The sequence below is a fragment of the Ictalurus furcatus genome, chromosome 24 (assembly GCF_023375685.1).
Source record: "Ictalurus furcatus strain D&B chromosome 24, Billie_1.0, whole genome shotgun sequence".
Classification (NCBI taxonomy): domain Eukaryota; kingdom Metazoa; phylum Chordata; class Actinopteri; order Siluriformes; family Ictaluridae; genus Ictalurus; species Ictalurus furcatus.
In genome coordinates, this window is record NC_071278.1 from 18,090,409 (window position 1) to 18,108,494 (window position 18,086).

The 18,086-nt window shown below is 40.0% G+C and overlaps 1 protein-coding gene across 3 annotated transcripts; it reads right to left on the reverse strand.

Moving 5' to 3' along the window:
* Window positions 1–3,292: 3,292 nt before the first annotated feature.
* si:dkeyp-120h9.1 (Y+L amino acid transporter 2-like) lies at window positions 3,293–17,831 on the reverse strand. Of its 3 annotated transcripts, none has more exons than XM_053613108.1 (10): window positions 17,532–17,831; window positions 13,203–13,810; window positions 9,439–9,564; window positions 9,123–9,267; window positions 8,905–9,028; window positions 7,270–7,373; window positions 6,892–6,988; window positions 6,669–6,818; window positions 6,391–6,574; window positions 3,293–5,628 (listed from the first exon to the last, which is right to left on the reverse strand). In XM_053613108.1, the coding sequence occupies exons 2-10, from the start codon at window positions 13,645–13,647 to the stop codon at window positions 5,531–5,533; spliced, it is 1,473 nt and encodes a 490-aa protein (XP_053469083.1). In that variant the 5' UTR covers window positions 13,648–13,810; window positions 17,532–17,831; the 3' UTR covers window positions 3,293–5,530. The 3 variants fall into 3 exon arrangements, with proteins under 3 accessions (XP_053469083.1, XP_053469082.1, XP_053469081.1); XM_053613107.1 differs by having other exon boundaries at window positions 13,203–14,212; XM_053613106.1 differs by lacking the exon at window positions 17,532–17,831 and adding an exon at window positions 14,101–15,038.
* Between the last annotated feature and the right edge of the window lie 255 nt (window positions 17,832–18,086).

Sequence of the window (18,086 nt, forward strand, 5' to 3'; positions counted from 1 at the left end):
GGCCCATAAAAATAACACATGATCGTGGAATGAAAAGAAACTGTTTTGCGTTAGACCTGTGAGGTATTTGGCTGACGATGCAGAGTAATAATTCTCTGATCAGCAGCTATGGGGGTAAATGGAAGGACATTTTTTTTTTTTTAGATAAAACAAATTAGCCATGCTCAGGGTTTGTGGGGCCTCTGCTGTCACTGACTGTTTTAAATTCAGCTGATGAGCTCCGGCTAAATCTTTCCTGTCATATGTAAAACAGGATTTCATCACTGAGTGGGAGGATTGTGAAAATACAGACTCTGAATCAGTTTGACATGCGTGTGGAAAGATTCAGTGCTAAGGCATAATTAGCATTTCATGTCCCACTTAATACACTGCTGATTAATTTCATACACTTGTGTGTATCCAGGGTGGCTTCACACCAAACCATTAGGGCTCTGAACAATCACAGGCTGAGAGGCAGGATAAGAAAGAAAGCAGACTCAAGCAGACTAAAGCACATTTTGATCAACATGACTGTTGTACTTTGGGTTCGTGCGGTGAGAATAATAAACACACGAGAGAGAGAGAGAGAGAGAGAGAGCTGCGTCGAACTACAACACAATGGAACTTTACTGCGGATAAGCACATACATACACACATACATGTCCAGCAGGTCAAGAACACGCCCCCAATCACATGACATCCACTAGTATACCCACATATACTACAATCATCATTTTTGTTTGTTTTTTTTAACAAATTTGTCATCCACACATATTTAAGCGTAGACCAATACAGTGCTCCGTAATCATACTGCTTAATTGAGTCTTATTTAAAAAATAAATAAATAAATAAAATTTAAAAAAAACCACCACCACCCACACAACAGCACACATTGTATGTGTACTCTACGTTTACATGAATAAATGTGGACAAAGTAAGCCACCTACTGGATGCCTTCTCTTTCCTGAGCCTCTATAAGCTCCCGTCAGTATTAGAGTTCACTTATCTGTTCTTCCTGTAGGAACCAGCCAAACGTCCCCAAAAGGTCCAAACTGTCAGATATTCGTATTCTTGTGAGAATACCAAGATATAAAACATGCCCTGCATCCATGCTTTCCTCGTTTTGCTGACTGCTGATCTAGATGACTACTTAAGACGAAGCATTAGGATTTCTTCAACACACTGGCACTGCAAAAATGCAGTCTGCATGTCAGCGATTCGGTGGCAGACTTTTTCGCCACACTATTCCCGCTGAATCTGTATCTACTGAAAGATCTGGTGTAATGAAGACAGGATTGAGAACGTTGCAGTTTGCCTGCACGTCCTATGTAAAAGTGGTTTATAGTATTTAAGTGTTTCTAAACCTAAAATAATCAGATCATACGATAATTTCAATGAGGGGCGAGACAGTGGTGCATCAAGGCAGTGTGGCAGTCTTAAAGCTCTAATGTCCCTGGTTCAATTCTGAGCTCAGGTTACTGACCGGGTGAAGTTTTGCACACTCTCCATGTCCATGTGTGGTTTCCTCGGAGTTCTCCGATTTACTCCAACCTCACATACTGCCCCTAAGGGTGAATGAGTGTGGGGCATTCAGTGTATATTCCACCTCACCTCTCCGGGGATAGGCTCTGGCTCTACTGCAATTCTGACCAGGGAAAGCAGTCATGATGAATGAATGAATGAATGAAAGAATGAATTTATACTTATGAACTTCTACTTACCCTTAAAAATCAACTCATACTTGTAGTAGGCGTGGTTTCGGGGAAGGGAAAGCCTGGTCAATGTTTTCCCGATGCATGCAGAAGAGGGCTATAATAACGGCAAACTGCTTCTCTAAAGCACAATGATGAAGCCTAGCCTACTGCAGGAAGTGATAAGGATATTGCCATGATTCTATTCCAATTAAATTTCCAACATATCAGATATTCAATCAGTCCTGTGAACTAAAAGTCCGTGAACATATTGTGTTCACTAATTGGTTTAACACTAATCAGTACAGCACAGATTCATTTCCTGTTTGCTCCAGTGGGTATAAATTTTCTGGCATTAACCAGACTGGCCGAGACCCCCTATGACTGTCTAACCAGAGTGACGTGGAACACCGAGTCACTTCATCCCATCAAAGCAAACCTGGCAGATAGCCAATCAGTACGCTGCCTGGGTCAGCATCTGAGCAACACCTGATCCCACACTCTCATGCTGCTTATCGCAGAAGAGGCACTCCAGCGTAAACCTACAACATACATAATGGTAGCCTAGACGTAAGTAGAAATATACACCGAGTCCTTAAACAACCATTATGTAGAAATCATGATCAAGGAAGTAGCCTACAGGGCTTATTACAGGGGGCTGAAATACAGAAACACTAGAACATTGGTGCTGTTGCGTAACAGCCCATTTCCAGAGTTTCAGCATCGCTCTTCTGTTCATTATAGAGAATGAAGAGAAAGGAAATAAAAGAAATCTATAAAGCTTTATAACCAGTTTTCCTCTCTCATACTCACTGTTGAACTCCCTGCGATGGACCCGTGCCCTCCAGGGCCGGTTGTGGATCCAGCGTAGCCGTCGAGGCGGTTCCATGGCCTCGCGCCAGCATCCATCCACAGGAACTCATCCAGTTAACGTCCACCTTAACGTGTCCACGTTCTCACACTGAACTCATGACCACAGGCACAACTGGACAATCTCTGGATTCTCTATGTCCTTGTTTTAAAGATGGAAAAATGGAGAGGCTTCTCCAATGTGATTCTAATTGTTGCGATAGTGGCTCTGGTTGCTGTCTCTTGTATCCTTGGGTCTGTTAGTGTTACCTCAGCATTATATTTTATGCATGAGTCAGGAGAAACAAACTCCCCATACGGCTCAGTGAACCACAGGCTGCCTCGGCCCAGCGAGGAGCGCCTATTCACGGCCAGGAAGGAGGATGGACACACACATACACACACAGTGTAACGTGATGCCATCGAGTCACAAAGAAGCGAAAGACATTCACACAAGCACGCAAATTAACTTGTATGTGTCTATACTTTAAAACTAGTTTTAGATCTCAGCAGGCTTGCTCAGACTGATCTCAATATTATCATCAAGTGTCAGAAAGGTAGTACATGAACGTTTGCCTATAAGAAGTAGATAGAATTTACTTACATGCCCAAACAAGCAAGGCATTTGAAACAACATCTTCCCACAACAAGAAATGTCAAACCTAAGTCGATGGCAGTCATAAAGCAAACCACCTTGAGGCATTGAGTACTCAAGTTGCGCAGAAGCACCCTCCAGTGGATGTTCCTCTTCATCACACAAAGTAAAAATGGCATTTTTAATGTTGGGGGGTTTTTTGTTTTTGTTTTTTTACAATACCTTTTATTTGGTAGATAAAATTCAGCACCCCCTCCAAAAAAATTTTAATAATAATAATAATAATAATAATAATAAAAATGCATAGATGCAAAATGCTTATGAACAAGACCAGCATATGGCAGAACAGGTAAGACTGGTAAGATAATCTCACACACTCACACACTCACCCAAATAAATGTTCATCTAGAAAGTTACCCAGAGACAAATGTACCCTAGACAAAGCAGAAATATGTTATACATGGATACAATATACATATACACACACTGTAACAATGTATTAACATCACAAAAATATTCATACGTGAATAAGGTACATATGATAATATTACAGTACTCGGGTGTGGAAACAGGACATCTCCCAAAATTTCTCTTTAAACGACATATGCCTAAAGTGTTCAAATTAAGATCAAATTAAACGTGCTGGTTTGCAGAAGTCGGTGCTGAGAATTCGGGCGAAAGACAAAGCAAAGCAGTAACATTTCACAGAACATCTAAAATCAACAAGGTTTTTTTTTTTTTTTTGGTTCAAGTGTGAATGCAGAATACAACATACAAGAAAAACACCCAGCTTTGACAATCACATGATCCTAAATCCTATTATAATCTGAAATAGACGTGTTGTAATGAAAGATGTTCTTTAGGAACAGGACCGTAATCTTAAGCTTTGGCTAAGTACAAAAGAAATTGGAGTGCAAACAATAAAACAGCTTGTGATTTAGCCTGAGACTAGACTGCTGTGTCCTGAAATCCAGCACTAAAAGAGCTATTAATGTGTCCTCGTACCATAAAGTGATCGACGTATAATAATCATAACAGGTTACAGTTACCTACAAAATCTATGATTTGAAATATTGCATCTGATATTTATAGTTTCTTCACTTCAGGTATCTGTGTGCATTTTTCCGGACTGGACGTAAACTCTGCCCTGAGCTAGAACAGATGGGCTCTGCCCCTTTCTTAGAAAGCAGCGCATGAAAACGATTACTGTACTTTTTTCCCCCACAGACACATAGTGTGAAAAGAGTTTAGCATGAAACTGCTTGAATCTCTAAAAATTGAATCTCAAAATGTTTCTAATGTAAACAATAAGGACTGGAGGGACTATTCTTACTAAAATGCTGCAGAAATAAGCAATTATCCATTTCATGCATAGGTTGTCTCTCTATTCAAAGGTCACAGGACATGAAATGTAATAATCCATGTAATCTAGACAAAAAAAAAAAAAAAAAAAAAAAGCATAAGTAAAATATATAATAGAAACAAATTTGGCAAATATTGGAAAAAGCTCCATGTCAAAGGCCATAATCTATAGAAGCCTATAAGGCCACTGTGAAAAATGAACAAACAAACAAAAAACACCAATGAATGTATGACTGCTGCCTGGATATACAAAACTCAGTGTAAGGGGGTGAAAGGCCCTATCAAGTCTAGCCATCAAACAAATATAACCCTTCATTTACTTGTGCCAATGTTTTTCCAAGGCTAGCACATATTATATCAAAGACTGCATTATTTAAAAAAACAAAAAACAAAACAAAAAAAACAAAAAAAAACACACACACACACACCATCATTATTATTAACAAAAAATCCTAGACATCAAAAATAGAATTTCCACAAAAATCCTGTGTCTCTGAAAAGACAATTGACTAAAGCTATTCTCTTTCAATGTGTGCCAAGCAACTGTATACAAACAGTAAAGAAAAACCTGCTGTAATTAAACAGCTCCATTTTTTTACTGACCAGAGACCACAATCCTGCCCACTTGCTTCCGATTGGCTCAAAAGACAAAGGCTCGCAAATACACGGGGAAAAGTTCACCTAGATGAAGTTGGCATGGAGGAAAAGTACTTCCAGAAGCAAATGATGTTTCACACCATGCTCCCTTTCTGTTTCAGGGGAACTGGTTTTTCTGATGAGCACGTGTTATTCATTTGGTCTAACTGCTGTATAATCTGAAAGAACCACCAAAGCATCATTTTCAGGTCTCTCTCTGATCGCTGTAGCAAGGGGCCAAAAATCACAAATGACACAGCTAAACTAAAAACTTGTAAAAAAAAAAAAAAAAAAAAAATTATATATTAAATACAAATAAGCATATTTAAAAAAAAAAAAAAAAAAAAATTTCCGGCTAGTTACAATTCCCCAAATCCTGGTTCCAAGATTTGGCTGGAGCAGAATTTTCAGTTCATGGTCATTTCGACTTGCCCTCTTCAGTTAGATTGTCGAGGTCAAGGCCTGGATCTGCTATACAGCAGAAACACAACTTCTGGGTGAACAGTGAGATCTTATCTGGATGTGGAGAGAAAGATTTGTTTGAAAATTGGTTTCTGGGATTCATTTCAGTCATTACTCTAATTAAAAGTAATCTGATCACACTTAAAAGGATAAGAATTCAATGGCGGTTAGGTAATTAGAGCAGATTTGGTAGTCACGCACAGCTTTATTATGTCTTACTGGTAAAGCAGCTCTAGGAAAACCACAACTTTTCTGCTGATGTCTTTTTAAAGTATCCTGCTAGCTTAACACAACACGTGATGTCTCCTACCTTTACATGATGCTTTATTCATAAAGAAATTCCACTTTTCTCAGAGGAAATTTTAAGACGTATTACTTGTAAGATGTGAAATTCTCTCAGCACAAATCATGTGATTTGTGAGAACTCAGTAAGTTCACTTGTCCCCACAAGTCAGACTTGTGATTTTTTTTTTTTTTCTCTACAGGAAAGCATTGTCAAAGAAAAAGAAAGAAACTAAGAATGACGTCTTGTCTAAGACTTTGGAAAAGGTCGCTGTTATAAAGGTCAATATTATAACCACACTGCATTCACATTATATTTAAAAAGAAGTCTGAATAGAACAAAGCTTCTTTGATACTTTGACACAGATAATATTACCAATTATGATATTACTGTATGTGCTTTTCCCCTTTAATAAGCTACAAAGCTTGGACCTGACTAAACATAACGTAATACGAAAGGCCTTAGGATATGTGACAATAGCCACAATAGCCTCATATTAAACTTCATCCTGCCCAACCCTGGTGCAAGCTTACCAAACATTCTGCTTAAGAAGGCAGGTCTGGAGCTGGGAGGCAGGTACATGAAGAGGTAGTAGACTGGAGCGCCGGAGAGAGCCACCGCAATGCCCACCAGAGAGTTTATAGTGTCACTGTAGAGTGGCACCACCACCAGAAACACACTACACATGCAGTACACTATGGGGAAGAACAGGCTGAGCTACACACACACACACACACACACACACACAAACACAGTTGCTAAAGAGACTATTAAATATGTAGTAAAGCACTAAGAAAGGGGGAGGATTTACCTTTACAGGACGAGGCATCTCAGGAGCCTTTATGCGCAGGTAGATCTGACTGGCAATGGACAGGCCAATGAACAGCCAGTAATTAAAGCTGAAATAATTAATGAGCTGGAAGACATCTCGAACCAACAGGTAAAGCAGGCTCATGCCACCCTAAGGACAACACAGCTCTGTGTTAAAGAATGTGGTTGCTCGTGGATATTCACTAAAATCTTCAGACACTCACGTTGAACAGCAAGGCTGGGATTGGTGTGTAGCGCTTCACATGTATCATGGACAGAAAGTTGGGCAAATGACCCTCCCGAGATCCTACGAAGAACAACCTGAAGGGGAAAGAAATGATAATACTGAGGAACGCAATTAGAGTAGCTCCCAGTTGTAGAAGTGTCACATTATGCTTGACCTCCAAGCAAACTAATCACCTAAACTCAGAAACCAAATCCTTCTTTATTCCTGAGGGAACAAAGAAATCATTAGAAGAATCCGATTACAATAGATTCACAGGGATTATTAAAGGATTAATGTAGGACCACGGCTGTATGGTCATGGAAGCGTTCTCCGACTGCAGGAGTTTTGCAGTACATCTGATTCAGTTATAACTGACCTGGAGGCAGCAATGATGGAGGAGTTGAGACCGCCATAGCAGGAGATGGCCACAGACAGGGGGATCAGCCAGCGCGCATAGCCAAGAACACTGTCGGCAAACGTCTGCACAAAGACAACACGCGCTGTTTTCACACCGACCTCAAACAAATTTATGCTACTAAATTTCCAGGTCTGTTATTGCCTCATTATTTTATTTATTCATTTATTTGCTTTTGCATTACACAAGAATCTCAGCTGAATACGTCTCAAAAACATTTAGCGAAAAAGAAAGAAAGCCCAAAAAATAAAAAAAATAAAAATCACAAAGAAAGAGATGACTAATTGCCTTCGGTTCGGTGCCACACAGTCATTACCAGGCAACAGAGTCTCTCATCTCCTGTTTTGGAATAATATTGCAGAGTCTCTAGAGAGTCTGCTGCCTGAGGCTTCCTCTGCCTAACTGGATCAGTGGAACAGCAGATGTAAATGGTAAAATCCGAATTAACCTGACCAGATACTGGCAATTAGGAGCTGCTTCGTGACTTCCTGGAACCAAGAAGTTAAATGACAAGGACAGTGTGTGTATTCATTTCATCAGGTTCTGCAAGCCAGTGTCTATCTAACTACATTTTTTAATTTATGTGCCAGGAACGACTGACATATTTTTCTGATTTCATTTGACACAACCTACACTTTTGTGCAAAACAGAATGCTAACGTAAATTCCTCAGGTATTTGTAAACATCCTTTCGGCTATGTTTTTGAAAGTGAAGGATTTGTGTTTATGCGCTAACAACATATTCAACGTAGCTTAAACTAAACACAAGTGGGACAGTGGTGCAGCAAGTAGCATAGCCGCCTGACAGCTCAGGGAACCCGGTTTACAGGTTCCTCAGGTTACTGTCTGTGCAGAGTTTTGCATGTTCTGTCTGGGTCTTCATCCTGGGGATGTTTGCTCTGTGGGTTTTCTCTGTGGGTTCTGTGGTTTCCAGCCACCTTCCAAAAACATGCCGGTAGGTGCATTCATTCATCTATTCATAATCAGTAACAACTTCATCTTGGTTTATCCCAGGAACACTGGGTGCAAGGCAGGAGAATTCACACTGGATGGGATAGCATTGTATGGCAACGTGCACACGCTCATTACACCTAGGGACAATTTAGCACAGTTTTCTCGACTGCATGTTTTTGGGAGGAACCCAGAGAACCCGAAGGAAACCCACACAGACATGAGCAGAGCATGCAAAACTCAGAACAAACAGTAAGCTGAGCTCAGGATTGAACTGGGGATGCTGCAGCAATGCAGTAGGTGTACTGGCTGGGTTAAATTCTCCCTAGGTGTAAATGAGTGTGCAGAGTGTGTGTGTGTGTGTGTGTGTGTGTGTGTGCATGCATATTATGCCTTATGATGAAGATAATCAAGGGGTTTGTGTTTAGTTTAATTAATTCAGGTTGCACCTGACTGTGAATGGATCTCAGTAAACAGTAAATCATAACTACACACATACGCTACAGATGCAGCAGACCACAGTATCTGTAGATGTTAGTATTCCTTTAAATCACTGCACTGAATGACGAGGCGAATCGATTCCTTCTGTGACACACTGTGGTTATCTGCAGTAGTGATGTTATTAAACGCAGAAGACCACACTCACCACAGCCACGGCTTCACTCTGCAGCACGGTGTCTGCATCCATGACTGCGTAATAGGCCACGTTGGTAAGGAGGTAGATAACCGTGACAATGGGCATGGAGATGGCTATAGACAGTGGCAGGTTTCTAGTGAAAGATAAATACAAAAAGTCAGCCATTATCAGAATTGTGAAGGGAAATGTTTCATAATTCCTTATTCAGTGCTCGTGACCGTTCTGACCTCTCTGGGTTTTTGATCTCCTCGGTAATATAGTTTAGAGTGTCCCAGCCAGAGTATGAATACAGAGCAGCATACAGAGCCAACGCCATGTCTCCAGGATTCAGTTTAGAGTCCTTAAATGAGTCTTCAAAGTTCTTTATCTTACCTGTGACATAACACACTCGCTATACAGCCATCTATAGAAAACTGGAACTAGCCTACCATTATTTGTTCCTCAATACATATTATACAGGAACACACATTTACCAAACAGAGGAGGGGGGGGGGGGGGGGAGAAGACATTCGATGGGAATTGACAATAAGACATTTAAACTACCTTGGGCCAGGACGACCAAACCAGCAATGATGATAATGATGAGAGCCAGCACTTTTGCAAAAGTAGAGATGACCTGCAGGATGGCCCCCCACTTCACCTTCATACAGTTCACAAAGGTCAGCAGAGCTGCAAAGACACAGGGCAAAAATCAGAAAAATGTCAACTATCGGTCTCCTAATAATAACAAAAAGTTTGTCTGCATGGCAACATTTTTCAAGCAATGTCCATGAAAGATGAGTCACCACATGAACTGATGTGAAAAATATCTAGGTTCTGGACTCATTTGCCCAGCTTGTATTAATGCGTTATGTTTCGATTAAAATGTTTCATATGGGGCATATTTCTATTAAAATCATTTTGTCCATCAAACCGCACAACCAAATATTCCATGGAATATTCTGGAAACTTATGATGCAGTAAGGCTGGACAATACGGCGATACAGTATTAACGCACACGGCCGCAAAAATCTCTCTGTGTGGATTTTTGCCAATAATTGATCATTCCAGCAATCGTACATAATTAAACCTCAAAAGACTGTAAGCAGCCACAGGTGGAACAATTATGAAAAACAGATGTAAAAACGTAAGAATTTGTTGCTACCTGTGAAGGAATGCTGGAGGACACCACAACAAACAAACTTTGAGTCTTGTTCATAAACTACCAAGGGGAAATCTCTCAGTGACTCAGTACTGTAAGGGCAAAACCTATTCACACCCAGACATTTTCTTTTTAAGTCATCGCTAATAAACCTCTCACGCACTCCTTTCAACACACAATAGCTTTGTGACAGGCACAGCTCACTTGTGTTAAAAACTGACTCTATTAGTTCTACTGTGTAATTTTACACGTCATGTCACAATTTCTATACACAGTCAGCTAAATTACTGGTACTCTTTGTAAAAATGCCTAAAAGATATATATGAAAAGATGCCTTTGTGCTTAACGTCACACTGAAAACATGAAAGAAACTGAACTTTCGGATAAAATTAAACTATTCAAAGAAAACTTTAAAAAATCTCTCTATATTTTTTTTTTTTTACAAAAACATGTCACTGGGGTATAAATATGAGATATTGCACCCAGTTTCGTCCACACTTTTTATGGGTGCAGTACAGTATAGTACAGTCCTGAACAGTAAAACTCCTGGTTTGTGTTTCTTAGCAAAAATCTTTCAAGGTTTCGTTAGAACATCTCAGATTAATGATGCACCCATTTTACCAACGATGCAGCCGAGTTATAAAACTCTATTACCCCCCACCGCCCCAACACCCACCCCCCACACCCACACCCACACATGTCAGATTCTCACATGGGCCAGTGTGAAGAAACATGTAAAGGTCTCCTTATGAAACACTTTCCACTCTCAGGATATGTGCTTAATGTGCTACCTAAGAATTGTTCTTATTGCTTGAACATATGCATAACTAAACATGGACTTATGCACCTCTTATAAACCTTCGACGACATGCAAGACAAACGATCTAAAGTTAAGACCGTGCTTTGGCGACGTTGACATAGTTATGACTTGGGTGTTAGATTACAAGCGTGTGGTTCAAGAGGATGGCATGTTAATGTCAAATTTAAGTACCAGCTTTTACTCTCGTTCTCTATAGAGGAGATGTTTGGCATTGGCTTTGACAAAGATGATCATTAAATTCCTGTTGTTGTGTAAATTACAAACTGTCACTCTCCTGCCATTTATATGTGGACTTGCGCCAAACGGAAATTCCACATTCTGGAGGTGAAGTTTTAATCATTCAAAACCCTAAATCACTGTGCACTGATTGTACAGAAAACAAGCATGCATTCATGTATTAACTACTAGTTTCTTCTTGCACGCACTGGTTTGGGGAAGCCAGTCTGTCTGCATGAGAGAGGAATTCCAGGAGGAATTTTTTTTTAATTAAAAAAAAAACACAGGCAAATTCAGGTCCTGACTTGTCTACACTGATTTCAAAAGGTCTGTTGAAGATTATACTAAGTGCTTTTAACTAAACACACCCTGCAGAGAATAAATGAAATCTGATTCATTACACTGCTTTCTCTACAATCTACCAACCACCTCAGGCCAACACAGCCAGGCCAACACAGCCAGGCCAACACAGCCAGGCCAACACAGCCAGGCCAACACAGCCAGGCCAACACAGCCAGGCCAACACAGCCAGGCCAACACAGCCAGGCCAACACAGCCAGGCCAACACAGCCAGGCCAACACCAATATACACATGCAGACATGTGTGCACACACTTAAAAATCTGTCACATGGTTCACTTTGGATATTTGAACAGTAACACACTGTTATTCCGAACAACAATTTTGCACCTTAAACTAGGGATGTCATGAGAACCGATACTTCGGTACCAACATTCTTTAAAACGCGACGGTATTTGTTTTTCTGCGGGAGCGTAGGTACTTTTGGTAATGAAGGCACTGAGGTTGCAATTCTTCCGGAACTGATTGGGGCAGCAAATACGGCAAGTGTTTTAGTCAGTCCACAAAAGAAGAAGAAGAACGCCTACAAGCACACGGGGGAAAAACTACAGAAGTTTAGCTCCGCCCCGACTTGTTGAGAGGAAAGGTGGTATGGAATATGGAAATACTTCGCATTCGAGGCGGATGACAACAAACATATAATGGATGCTCTGAAGCCGGTGTGCAACCGATGCTATCATTCATTTAAAACAAAGCGAGGAAACACCTGGAATTTGGCGAAGCACCTGAAAGACGGGTCCTACATCATGTTTGTTTGAGACAGCTGGCGTTGTTGCCGTGAAACAAGCTAACCTTGTGCTCCATGTAATGTTTGCGATAGCTAACACAGTGCAATGTTATAAACTACCTCCAGTGGGCCACCATGCATCGCCATTCACCCCGTGTCCTGTCAGCTAAATGTAGTAATGTCACTAATAATTATTCAAATGTTCATGCTTTTAATAAATCTTTTTGGCCTGCCACCATCTCAGTGAATTTAAACTACTGCTTGCATTCAGAGTATAAGGTGTGTGTGTGTGTGTGTGTGTGTGTTTAGGAGTGCACCTTGTAGCCTCCACTGTTTTATTAGTTATTGTCAGACAGTGTTTGATAACTAAAATACCCCCCCCCCCTTCCCCCCGGCTTTTTGCCAGTATCAGTCAGAGGAGGATGTCCACCAGGAGTTTTTAATTTTATTATTAACATTTTTTAAATTTATTTATTTTTAAACCACACCGTGGTATCGACTTTGGTATCGGGTATCGTGTACTTTCGGTGCTATCGGTACCGACTACTAGATTTTTGGTATCGTGACATCCCTACCTTAAACCCTTATTTCTCCTTTAACACACCTTTATGAAAGAACAAACATACAAGAACTGAATTATACAATATTTTCCTCATTTTCATCGGTAATTAATGATTAAAGATAAAAAAATGAAAAATCGTACGAACCCAAACAAACAAAATGAAACACAACTCATCTTTGACCCAGATATATTTTTTCTATACTTTGAAAAAGTGGCACTTGCAGTACTTTTAACTTCCATGAGGCATTTCTGTATGGTTGTGGTATGGATTTTTCTGCTGTGACCAGAACTGACTCATTTTTCAGTTCTGCACCATGCAATTCATCTAAAATGATAACATGGGGAGTTTCCCTGGAGCAGCATTCAGTAGTACGAATCATCCTTTGATAGCTGACCATAACTTACCTGCGAATCTTATACACTGTGAGTAACCCAAGCTCACATATTCCCTATATAAATGTTCTATAAATGATAAAACTCACCAATGATGAGAGCTGCGATGAGACGCACAGCATGATATGGAGCTGTGCAGGTTGGGTAGAACGGCTGCACCAGGTAGTTGGAGAAAGTAAGAGCGATGACTGCCTGGCATGCCGGCTCCACGATCAGCAGTGAAGTCCACAGGCGAATAAACGCCAGGAAGCTGCCGAAGGCCTCGAGGATGTAGGAATAGCTGGCACCTGACTTACGGATCGTGGTTCCGAGTTCAGCATAACAGAGGGCACCAAACACAGAGAAGATGCCACCGATAGCCCACACCACCAGCGATAAGCCGAAGGAGCCTGTGTACTGCAGCACACCCTTTGGCGATACGAAAATGCCCGAGCCAATCATATTGCCCACAATTAGACAGACTCCATGTAACAGCGAGATCTCCTGCTTCAGACGCATGGAGTTGGTGGAACCGGTGTCCACTGCGTTAGCCATGACTTCACTCTGAACACAATTTGTGGAGGACAGAGAAGCAGAAAAGGACAGAGAGGGGAAAAAAGTTGAGGGGGTGGTGCCAGATGACGTGGTGCCAGACGACAAAAATCAGGATTTCTTGAGTTTCATTTATGGCTCATCATCTGTTGTCATTGGGTCAAATCTGTCAAATAAAAAAAAAAAAAGAAAAAGTCAGAAAGATTAGGAAGGCTATAAAAAGAGGATGTTCTTCCAAAAAAAAAAAAAAAAAAAAGATACGCCTTCACAAATATTTTAAGAGACACCATGCTGCTATTACTTATTGTATTTCAAATTGGTCTTTTCACAGACCTACCAACATTGGTAATGAGTAAAGCCAATCAGGCAGAGAGAATATTAAAACTGAATTTTACCACAAAACCTGAACGTCTGTTGGTTTTTACACTTTTACTACTGACATGAAAATGTTCTTACATTACAGACATCGCAGTTTATTGCTCTGGACACATCTGCAGTCCTCATGCCTCCCTGCAGCAGGTCTATGGCATGTTCACGCAGGTGAGCAGGAACCCTAGACATCTTTCTTCTGGTGTTTTTCAGAGTCAGTAGAAAGGTCTCTTCAGTGTCCGAAGTTATTATAACTGTGACCTTAATCGCCTACCGCCTGTAAACTGTTCGTGTCTTAAGGACTGTTCCACAGGAGCATGTGCAATAATTGTTGGTTCATTGAACAAGCATGAAAAACATCGTTTAAACCCTTTCCAATAAAGATCTGTAAAGCTTATTTGTATTTTACAAAATGATCAAAAACTGCAAATGCTACAGCTAAACTGTAGATGCTGGCACCCCTGCATAGTAGCACCAATTTAGTATTACACATTTTCTTGAATGGGAGAATCAAAAAAAAAGAAAAGAAAAGGCATTATTTGCTATGATGGCTTAGGACTAAAATTGCTATGAGGACTTTAGCTTTAGGACTGGAATTTCCACAGACAGTTCTGCACTCAAGTCTCCATCAGTGAACAGTTGATAACATCAACAAAATATATTTCATGTGAAAACTATAATGAATTTCCTGGTTGAACATGTCTTACACAGTTAAAGAAGGGAATTATTAATAATCGCACTATTCGTTTTGTAACCCAGATGAGGATGGGTTCCCTTCTGAGTTCCTCTCAAAGATTCTTCCTCATTTTGTCTCAGGAAGTATTTCCTTCCAACCGTCGCCTCTAGCTTGCTCATAAGGGATATATTTATCAATTGGAAATTTATATACTGAATCTCTGTAAAGCTGCTTTGTGACAATGTCCATTGTTAAGAGCGCTATACAAATAAAATTTAATTGTACAACGCTAACAAGTACAATAGACGATGTGAGTCATAACACTGACCACAGCTCATCTGTGCTTTATGAAGCACATATATGAGTAACCTTTTATAAAATTATTATTATTATTTTTTTTAAATGTGCATTTAGTGGCACTCGATTCTAAGTTCAGTTCCCCCAATCTTCATTTAAAAAGGATATCGGTACTCGGACCAATATCTCCAAGTACTAACCAGACACTTGATACAGATCAAATACGGACATCCACGGAGTTAACGAAACTCTCTCACAGGAGTGTGCTTCAAAACAATACTTACAATTCCATAGTTATTGTTTTTAACATCAGATGCATCCCTATTTATTATATTTATTATACTCAGGTGTTTTGAACAACCTGCTGATCGAGCGGTTTACAGTTTAGAAAAAAGGTTTGCATATTGAATATAAGCTACTCTTGAATATTCATGGTTTCCCCTCTTTATCCTGAAAGATAAGTTAGTTTATATGGATATAGCTGTGTGATCAGATAAAGAACCAGGTGATCATGTAGTACAGAGGTTCTCAACCTTTTGTAACTACAGCCCCCCCAAGCCTCACCTATCAGGTGGCATGCCCCCCCCCCACAAACCCTTCAATTGGAAGAGACGAGGCATACTGATTAACCATATTCTATATAAAATCTATCTATCTATCTATCTATCTATATAAAACCTAATCTACAATCTGTTTTTGATAGATATATTATATATATATATATATATATATATATATATATTTTTTTGCTTTTGTACTTTTTTTTAAAAAAAAATTACATTTAATAACTTATGATTAAAAAAAAAAAACTTTTATAAAACTACATAACGGACAGGTGTGGAACATGAGTGATCAAAAATGTTTCTGAACACTATAACTACTTTGAACAAGAGAGCTAGGCTGTAATAACGTGGACTGTTTTACATGTAAAACATGTTGCATTCCATTCGTCTCGCGTTCTAAAAACATTCGCATACGAATGATGTAAATTGGGAAGAAGGGCACGGCTCGGTACCCAGGACCTTTTTAAATCAATCAGTAGGACACCTGCGCGTTCTTTTTTGTTTGTTTTTTTTTTACAGTCACGTCTATGTCACAAGCTAACATGGAGAGACAGAGCAGAAGCAGAGAGCTGAGAGTGCAGAGGGAAACCATGACCTCGCGCTTGCAGGACAGTACTGGCCACATGTGGAAAGCTGCTAAGGTTTGTCCAAAAAGTCGCTAGATTTGTCACTAGGCGCTTTTTTTGGGGGGGGGGGGGCAAAAATAAGTCGCTAAAGGGGTCTGAAAAGTCGCTAAAGGGGTCTGAAAAGTCGCTAAAGGGGTCTGAAAAGTCGCTAAATTGGCACCACTGGTCTGCACTGACCGCTAGATAAAAGGCAGACTAAGCTCCGCCTCTCCCCATCAACAAGAAAATACAGAGGAAGAGAGAAAGCGGGGTTTTTTTGGGGTTTTTTTTCCTCATTTATGCACATTATATCTGAAAAGCAATAAAATACACCGAGTACCCAAATGATGCCCTGTCTGTGTTTTTTTCTTTTCTTCTTGAAAACAATTTGCGCCCCCTTCTGATCTCCCCGCCCCCCCGGGTTGAGAACCACTGATGTAGTTAAATAATAAACCCCTGAGTGAGTGCTCTCTTTATACGACCCTTAGTTCCCTCCACAACCTTACGTTAAGTTTATAATTAGCTTTTATTGTACCAACCTTTATAACGTCATCCATTTTACTGCCCACTGACTGATCCTTAAAGGAAGCTGCAGAAAATAGACCGCATGGTTTCTGCTCACCGCTGAGTGTCACTTCTCTTCACTTCTTCTCCTCTTTAACTGTTTAACAGTTTCTCAACTTGCCAGCAATAAATCACGCAAGTGCGTTCTCTCTCTCTCTTATCTATTTTGTAAGCTTTCGTCTATCTTCTATCAGACTTGCACAGTCAATATGTTAGCAGCGCACCTGTAGATCTATGTGGAAGAAAACGTGGCACAAACAGCATCCTCATAAATACATAAATAAGCAAATAACTTCCAAAAAAAGAAGGTTATGTTATTTAAATATGGCCGGGAGATGCAGCTAACTAAATCTAACTATCTCAAACATCTCCATAGCTACAAAAAAAAAAACAAAAACAAAAAAAAAAAAAACCCATAACAGGAAAGTCCGCAGGTCGACTAACAAAACCAGCCTCTCTGCCTACTAGCTAACATGAATTCTACAAATCTTCCTGTACTTCAGGTGTAATTTCGGGAAAATACCGACGCTTACCGACATCCTTCACACTTCCTCCAGATAATACACACTTTACACTTTCTAAACATATCCTAAATAGGGTCCAAACATTTCTAAATGATGCCCAAACCACACTTAGACCGTCTACGTGTGGAAACGTCACCCTGTTCACGCAAATTAGCCGGTAGTAGCTAAACCTTAGCATCAGCCAGTATTACACCCGGTTAGTAAGAGGAACATGTGCTAGCTCCTCAAGTCCAAACTGAATACACAGCTAGCAAGAGAAGCGAAACAAGTCCTTGGTGTCAGGTCTTACCTTCAAGAGAAATACCCCGAGGTTAAAAAATATTAAACCACGCTTCGTTTTCTGAAACTCCACACAGGATGTAGTAACGCGGACACACTGTAAGAGAGGGAGAGGCTTACAGATGATGAAACAAGGCTTTCCGCCATACACGTCACGCAGACAGAGAGCCAGCCAGCAGTGATGCTTGCTACCGAGTCGATACGAGTCCAACCCGTTCAGGTGCATTGTACTCTGCCAGATTTGATTCATTCGATTCCCTTCTCAGAGGCTCCAGTAGTCTGATTGTCGTGCTGTGATTTGTGATTTCTCTTATTATGGTTATGCACCGTCTGGTTATACAGTTATGTTTATGATTTACACACACACACACACACATATGTATATATGTATATGTATATGTATGTGTATATATATATATATATATATATATATATATATATATATATATATATATATATATATATATATATATATGCGTGTGTGTGTAAATAATAAATGTGAATAAAACACATATCAAAGAGGGTTATATATATATATACACACACACATACACACACACACACT

What these genes read in the sequence shown, in the direction of transcription:
- si:dkeyp-120h9.1 (XM_053613108.1), bottom strand. Translation starts at nt 13,647, where the DNA reads ATGGCTAACGCAGTGGACACCGGTTCCACCAACTCCATGCGTCTGAAG. An exon ending in GAGATCAAAAACCCAGAGAG is followed by an intron (nt 9,029 to 9,122) that starts GTCAGAACGGTC and finishes ATCTTTCACTAG; the next exon opens with AAACCTGCCACTGTCTATAG. An exon ending in AGAGTGAAGCCGTGGCTGTG is followed by an intron (nt 7,374 to 8,904) that starts GTGAGTGTGGTC and finishes GTCTTTGTGCAG; the next exon opens with ACGTTTGCCGACAGTGTTCT.